The following is an 8,729-nucleotide window of genomic DNA, read 5'->3' as shown; positions in this document are numbered from 1 at the left end:
TTAATGCAAACCACTGTATATAATAAATCTACAGAGATCAATTATTAAGACACCAAGTTTCAGTTTAACTTTCATACAAGTTCTGTGGTGAATATAGACATTTTATATGATTTAGTGTTTATATGATTCAACTTAAGATTGCGTTGGAATGATAAATGCTTACTGTATCAACATAGGGTTAATCAAAAGCAGAGGTATTTGCTGCAGACATGGATACTCCTTATCAATGTCAGCAGAAAATACCATTTATTTATTTTATTTATTCAGCTTTCTAACGCTGTGGCAAATGATGTAAAGTGAGCCTTGACCACTCCGACGCGATCTTAAGTAGAATAATATAAACATTAAATAATATCAAACGTCTACATTCATTATATCATCCAGTCTCCTCTGTAGCTCCTGTGACCTAAATTCCCAGAATGCATTGCCGCCATTCTCTAAAACTGTCCGGTCCGCCATATTCGAAGGGTCTACGTGACGTGAGTTAATACCATAGACTGTATAGAAAACAGGTTAATACATTTAAAAACACAAACCAACACATTCTCACCTGTGAAAAGTGATAAAATTTCCTCGGAAATGTAAATACCGAAAGTTTTCACAACCAATGGCTTCGAATCTTCATTGATTCTTATATAGTGATTGACGTCAAAATGACCGTTAAAAATTGCGGACTCTTCTACGTGCTTGATGCAGTCGAATGGGGAATCAACCCAGTGTTACCAAATTGGACACTGTTGTGGCGGGATGTTTTTCATGACCGCTGGTTTAAGCGACCCCAATAACGTTATATCGAGCCCCTAAAATGCTAATTTTACCAGGTGAACCCCTTTAAAAACGTTTATTTTACCTCACCGATTGTGTGATTAAAATAAACAAATAAAATAAAATGTGATTTTTACCTGGGGATTTTACCTAAATGTGATTGAGCTAGTTTTGAGTAGCAATTGAGCGGGTTTTGTTATGAACACCTGGCAACCCAGAATCTACCTATACTTGGTTGCTGTGTGGTCACGTCCCTGTGTTCGAATCACGGAATAACACGGAAGCAGGAAATAGGAAAGTTACTGGTGCACCTGACGCCGAGAAAAAAGCGTCTAGTAAAATCATAGCAGGTTGATTTAACGTAATTCTTGCAGCCAGCGGTAAGATATGCATTTACTGGCCACATTTTGTATTAACTATTATAGCATCTAAATCAGTTTTATATATATATATATATATATATATATATATATATATATATATATATATATATATATATATATATATATATATATATATATGATATTTTATTGTTGCAGGATATGAATAAGAATTGTAACTTAGGCTACTGGTTAGAATTACGTTACTGGGTTTGATTCCAAAACCTTTATGACATCTAATAACGATTCTTTTAGTACTATTGTGGACGAAAAATGTAACTTTTAATGCCATTTATTGTCATCAGCAGCCTGTTTCCAAACGATAAGATCACTGCAACCGACCATAGCTGACAAATCCGAAATAAATGTAAAACAGTTTTGTGTTAACTTGACCTTAACATTTTAACGACTTTCCCCAGCCAGCACGACAGCATCGCACAGTTCTTGGTTAATTTGGGTTCAGATTCAAAGCTCACCAAATAATTTTATGATTCATTATAAAGAATTGGTTCATATGAATCAATTGTTGGTATGTTGGACTACGTTTTTCGCACGTTTATTCATTTAAAATAAGCTGTTTAAAAGATTCACTGCAGTTTCATGTTGCTGATTAGTGCAGACAGGTTTTTTTTTCCTCTATTTATTTATTGTTTATGCATTATGGGTGTTTTCAATGACAGCATAATTTCACTGATAACTTTAAATATAATCTTTTAGGTCACTATGTCAGAGAAAGATGAAGAGACATTCAAGTCTGTGGACTTGGAGCAGCAAACTGAAAAGTCTCCAGAACCAGAAATCAATCCTCAAGAATCTCCTAGTGAAACAAAAACAGAAATAGACAAACCTAGCACACCACCTGCTGAAGCCAAAGTGGAAACCACACCCTCGATCTCTACACATACTTCAGCAGTCAAAGCTAGATGGACATCATCTGTGGAACAGTTTAAATTGAAGAGATTTTTTGTCCTCAGGGTAATGTCTTTCTTTTTCAAGTCTTGTTGTTTTCTGGGTTGACCCCAAATTGGTGTTCCACTGTGTTAGTAATCATTTCTGACACATTATCTACATTTCTTTTGTGTGTTGGTGCAAACAAACCATGGTTGCTCTGTGGTATAATATAGTGCTGCTTACAACACCTTTTGTAAATATTAATATCCTTAATCACCTATTAAGCAAACAATGACAGTCATAATACTCTTTAATTGTCCACTACTGTCTGTTGTCTGCCAATACTAAGTCAAACATATGTCTTCCTGTTTTCCTGTGTTTTGTTTCCTCAGTCTACCTGAGGTCATTTGATTAGCAAATAGTGTTTGTTGGCCAGCTCAAAGGCCAAATTTTGCTTTGTGAAAGTGGTGAAATGGGATCACCCATGCCATAAAACTGTTGTATACATTTGCATTTGCAACCAACACTTGCAACTATTGTTTGCACTTGCAATACAATTGCATTTGTATGACTGAGCAATACAATGCGTTATTACTTGTATTGTAATCAAAAGCATCTCTGGCTTTGTGTTTCTTGTGTTGCACAACACTGTAGCTAATTAATAGTTAGAATTAGGTGTGGCACAAAACTATAGTCAATTAATAGTTAGAATCAGATCAGTTAAACTAACCGATGAAGGAAAAAATTAAATATGCATGACAATCTGTAATACTGTATGTACATTTAAATTGAAAGTACATAGGTTTACTATTATGGTTTTAATCTTTTTCAAAGCTTCTCTCATATGGACCACTACAACCATGTTTACACGAGCAAGAACATTATGACATTCTAATATTTGGTCAGTGTCAAACATACCTTTTTGAAAGGAATTTTTACTATACAGACACTGAAAGAAAGAAGTGTGACATTCTCCACTTCTCCAGTGAGGTACTGAAAAAACTGTGAACAGTTATATGGCTTCAGCATAAAAGATGTTTAACAAATATAATTTTACAAATCATTTTGACTTTAGCTACACTATCATTTTTGTTGTTGTTGTTCATATAGATACTGAGCAAGTAAATCATAAAAACCATCTGTGACCATGTGTGATAATAAAACATGAACATTTTCCCCATAATAAAACATGAATCAACATAGTTTGCGAAGTATAACTTTGCTGTGCATTGCCTAGGTTCACAAAACAATATTTATGTTGGTAATAGTACCAGTCTCTAAACCAGTAACTACTTTGGTCTGTTTGAAGGTGTAGCACAACTCACATAATTATGGAAAAAAAAAAATCTCCACAAGTAACTTGTAGTTTTATGGTTTAACTGGTAAAGGGCCAAATGTTACCAAGAGTAGGTTTATGAAACACAGACCAAGTTTAGTTTGTGGAATATTTTTATTATTAAATAAATATATGATCTAGCATTTTGCTGTACAGCACCCTCTAGAGGGGTCTATCCCCACCAATACCAAATGTACAGATGCTTAATGAAGATTGTTGTGTTTGACATTTTAGCCTGGAACATTGAGCCATGGTATTGACGATGTTAAATCTCTGGTAAATCCCACAGAAGATGGTGCTGTCCAGAGTGTCTGGCTCATGGCCGAGTAAGTGTTTTTTGTTGTTGATGTTGTTGTTGTTGTTTTCTTAGTTAAGAGTACTTTTAAAATAACTGTCTGTAGAATGTTCTGCAAATGTGCAACATTTACATGGAGTAAGCAAATCTCTCTCAGGTCTTTTGTCAAATAAGCACTCACTACAGGACACAATCCATTATCTCATTCATTGTTCTGTAAATAAGTGAAATGTGCAGGAAATAATTAAAATTAAATAAACAGGCAGCAGAATGGAGCTGCTAGAAGACATTTTGCTAAATGTGCTGGCAGATGTCAACTTCTATTTGTCTTCGAGCAGGCTTACAGGAAACAGTTTTAAGGCCTTGCTATATGATAATAAATAATATATATTATAGTTCCCATGTTCCGGACTGGTACTCACGTGTGCACACACACACAGACACACACGTTTTTCCAGCAATGCCTGAGCAGTTCTGTGGCTTGAGATTAGGCTTGAAACAAAAAAGGAAGTTAATGGAATTCGTGCATTTTACTGCTATAAATTTCTTATGGAAGACGTAGGAAATGTTTTTTTGCTGTCAAAACAAAGACACCTGAAAGGCATGATATATAGGTTAGTTACTTATTCTCATATGCCACATTTGTTCATTATCAAACATTCATATAACATTAAATGCATTGTGTTGCCCTGTGTGTGTCCTCACATTATGTGCATAATTTAAAATCAATGTAGAATTTTCTTAGAAAAATCTTACTGCTAGTATGTTACTGCTTAAAAAAACAGATCTCTGGGGGGCCCAAAAGTTTGTGGGTTCTCAGAATAGTCTTAACCACCAATCGCAGAAGAACTCACAAAAACTCAACATAGAATTCACAGCCAATGCAGGTAGCTATTGATTGATTGGTTGGTTTGCAATAGAATAGTCTTTGAAATGTATAAAATGCACTATGCATAGAATGGGGTTGGTGAAAATATTGAGAGAAAATATAAATTTGTGTATATTTTTGTAAAAATAAAGAAAGAAATAGGTTTATCTCTTCTTACTTTGCCTATAAATTAAACAGTGATTGCTTTTGTTGTATCCATGAGTTTTTAAAGACAATTTTCTAATTGGATTAATATTTACACATAATATTAAAGGCAGGGTAGGTAAAAAAAATGTATAAAAAACTTTTTTTCCAAATTTGTTTAAACTTTATTTATATATCAATACATAATTAAAATGTAAGTACTCTGAAAAAGAAAGTATAAAAATCGAGTGACTGTAGACCTCTCACGACTGTTTTAAAGACAGCTCATTATTTCCATTCACTCCACCCCCTCCCTTCTGGGCTCCTTCCAAAGCCTCTACTACGGCTCGCTAAGTAATGTTATGTTAGCTATATTACGCAGCTACGTGTGCTAATGACACATGCTTCATGAAAAAAATATGTATGATCAAAATACAAAAAGAAAGATTTACCTGTCCAGCAGAAATAAAGCCATCAAGGAGTCACTTTTCAGCCCCTTGAGTTCCCTCAGTTCTCGCCATCGCTGGAAAGCCACGCCGATATTAACTCGCGTTTTATTTCTTTGTTTATCCAAAGACTTTTTGTTCATTGCCTTTTCTTGTACTGTTACTGTCTTCCTTTTTTGCCTGGTTTGCCTTCACTAACTGCATAGGCTGGTACTGTGAATTTTGCTTGCTGTTTCTCTGCCATTGTTTTGGTATTCCTAGGATCCGTGCCTGTTGAATTCCTCAAATCAAACGTGCACGCGCAAGTGGGCAGGTCATGTGTGGCAAAAGGGTGGTTGCCATGGTTGCGAGAGAGTGACAGTCGCCTAAGCCAATCCTATGTTTCGTCCCGAAATGGAAATAATGAGCTGTGTTTAATACAGATTAAACGGTCTAGAGTCACTCGATTTTTATACTCTTTTTATCAGAGTACTTACATTTTAATTATGCATTGATATATATAGAAAGTTTAAACAAATTTGGAAGAAAGTTGTTTATACATTTATTACCTACCCTGCCTTTAAATAGTCCATCATTAAATTATTTTAATAAAAAAATTACTTTTGTACTAAAGATAAACTGATACACTATTTAGTACAAAGTAAATATTTTCCACATAACATTTAAATAATTGCTTTCAATGTGACAATTTAACTACAAATCATTAATTTAAGCATTTTAGACAGGGGGTCCCTTGCAAGAGAATCAACATGCTTTGCAAGAAAAGGCCTGAAATCAGCCTGCTCTAAGTTGCCATTTAGAATAAATGGAATAGAAACAATACTGAGGCAAGATTCATTTGTCTGCATGTTCCAAACTAATCCGTCAAACTGTGAATTAACGTATGTCCAACAACTTGTTTTAGAATCCTACTGTGCTTGATCATAGTTGTGGAAGAACTGTGAGTGATAGATTTGTGGGAATATAGGCCAGTGTAGTTACATTGATGTATTGTATGCATCACAGCAGAGGTCTGCAGTCAGGCCCAGTAGGCTAACATGTTCCGAATAATTAAACTGTATTTTAATGAAAGATGCTGTAAACAATATTAGCCACTCTGGAACTCCTGCCAGACCACAAACATACCATTGTACTATTGAGACATAATTTATTGTGCAGGAGAGCAGCAGCACGTCATCTGAGTGATGTCAAAGTAGTCAAAAGCAGCAGTAAAATAATTTTTGTATGACAAATTGACAACTGCTTATGAAGTTTAATATGGTTCTTAATTGATCCGCTTCAACTACCAGGTGATATTTCAGAACATATGGTTCAGACAGAAATCATGAGTCATTCCATAAAAAATTTGATACAGCACCGTTAAATAATTACTTTACAAAATTAAGTCATGGCCTAATGGTTAGAGAGTCGGACTCCCAATCGAAAGGTTGTGAGTTCGAGTCCCGGGCTGGCAGGAATTGTGGGTGGGGGGAGTGCATGTACAGTTCTCTCTCCACCTTCAATACCACGACTTAGGTGCCCTTGAGCAAGGCATCGAACCCCCAACTGCTCCCCGGGCGCCGCAGCATAAATGGCTGCCCACTGCTCCGGGTGTGTGCTCACAGTGTGTGTGTGTGTGTGTTCACTGCTCTGTGTGTGTGCATTTCGGATGGGTTAAATGCAGAGCACAAATTCTGAGTATGGGTCACCATACTTGGCTGAATGTCACGTCACTTCACTTTCACTTAAGATAGCATTCATAAATAATCCAACACCAGAGTAATTAACGATGCACAATATCTTTATTATACTGTATCAGTTGAGATTTTTGTTTTGTTTTGTTTATAGTTGTCGTCAATATGGGATATATAAATGTAGATTACATTTAGATTACCTTTACTGTTATGTGATTATGTTAATCTTTAAAAATATGAATAATTTAATAACATTTTTAATCCTCAAATCTTAAAATTATTTTTTTATGCTGTACATTATAATGTTACATTTGCGATTCACTTGTAGCATATAAGACAACTGAATATCAGTTTAATTTATTTTATTTTTTTTAATCAATTTATGTTTTATAAATAGTCTAATGTTGGTTGTTTATCTGTTATTTGCTTTTATAAGATTTAACTAGAGACAGGAAACAATGAAGGAGGGGAATAAAATCAGGAAAGGACTGCAAGCCAGGACTCAAACTATGGCAACAGACTATGACTCTGCCATTGGGCAGAATTTTAGTATTGTGCATCTTTACAATATCCATATTTTTACTACTCTCTCCATTTTCCTGTTTGTGTAGGATTGATCATTGGAACAATGAGAAGGAGCGTTTGGTGCTCATCACAGAGAACACCCTCCTCATCTGCAAATATGATTTTGTCATGCTTAACTGTGAGCAGATTCAAAAGATATCACTCAACTTCATTGACCGCATCTTCCATGGTACCTTCTGCTTTCCGCCACATACCCTCCTGAAGTAAGTAGCACCCTTGCTCTCATCAGCATCACTTCATTCATTGTTGAAAAGGCCACATCTCACTAATGCAACAAAAAAAGTCTTAATTTGCCAGTATTTCCTCATCTTTTACACACGCCTCTGATATTCACATTGTATGCTCAACTCTGAACAACAGAACCAAAAACACAAACACAAAGAATTGTCTACACTTCACTGATTGTTTTTGCCATGTGTAACAGCCACATAAATTCAAGGACTCTCAGAACATATTTTTCTGAGAAACATCTTTCAGACTGGCATAATGCCAGTTTTGGAAATCAGTTACAAAAACCTCCCCACTTTTTGCATGTCATGCTTAATTGCATGATAAGAGGAAGGTCTGGAGAGAGATACAGGTCATAAAGATGTGCTCTTACAGATGACAGCTTGGCAGGGCTTGTTGAGTTTGAGAGATAGACTTGTGTTCTGCTTCAGTAATGACATTGTGTTTGTATTCACAATATGTAAACAAAGGAAAAAGCCAGTGTTACCTTAAATTCTTGGCGGTCTTAAAAATTTAGGCCTGGGCTAATGGTCAGAGTCTGACTTGTAACCCAAAGGTTGCAGGTCTTGGTACCGGCAGATATTGTAGCTCGGTGGAGTGAATGACCAGCGCTCTCTTCCACTCTCAATACCATGACTGAGGTGAGACTCTTGAGCAAGGCACCGAACCTGCTCTCCGGACGCCACAGCAAAAATGGATACCCAGTGCTCCGGGTGTGTGTTCACGGTGTGTGTTTTTGTTCATTACTCACTGCTATGTGTGTGCACTTGGGTGGGTTAAAAGCAGAGTACAAATTCAGAGTATGGGACATACACTTTCACTTCCACTAATAGCATATGAACACTTTATGCAGAAAACCAAGGCAAGTGAGCGTTTTTTAGGTTTCTGACATCCGAAGACAATTATGATCTATGCTTTATGTGTCTTTGTGAGGAGTTGAGGAACTGAGCTGCACCACAGACTTAACAGACTGCTGATTCCATTGGGTGTGCGCTGGCAGCAGTGATGGCTATGGAGAGGCATTTGTGTTTAAATCTTGCGGACATCAGGAGGAAGGAGAAAGCCTTTCTTCTTGATGCTTCGCTTTCACCTTCTGGGATTTTTGGCATTTCCGTTGA

The 8,729-nt window shown here is 36.1% G+C and overlaps 1 protein-coding gene across 1 annotated transcript in view; it reads left to right on the top strand.

Annotated features, from left to right (window-relative positions):
• Positions 1 to 948: 948 nt before the first annotated feature.
• LOC132151888 (tumor protein p63-regulated gene 1-like protein) overlaps positions 949 to 8,729 on the top strand; it is a 28,527-nt gene continuing 20,746 nt past the window's right edge. Inside the window, exons 1-4 of the mRNA XM_059560396.1 lie at positions 949 to 1,145; positions 1,863 to 2,120; positions 3,607 to 3,698; positions 7,410 to 7,586. Of these exons, the coding sequence (XP_059416379.1) occupies positions 1,869 to 2,120; positions 3,607 to 3,698; positions 7,410 to 7,586 (521 nt within the window). The 5' untranslated portion in view covers positions 949 to 1,145; positions 1,863 to 1,868. The remainder of the gene's footprint in view (positions 1,146 to 1,862; positions 2,121 to 3,606; positions 3,699 to 7,409; positions 7,587 to 8,729) is intronic.

The sequence above is a fragment of the Carassius carassius genome, chromosome 10 (assembly GCF_963082965.1).
Source record: "Carassius carassius chromosome 10, fCarCar2.1, whole genome shotgun sequence".
NCBI classification, from domain to species: domain Eukaryota; kingdom Metazoa; phylum Chordata; class Actinopteri; order Cypriniformes; family Cyprinidae; genus Carassius; species Carassius carassius.
Note: the sequence above shows the minus strand (reverse complement) of the source record. Positions and strands in the feature narration are given on the sequence as shown.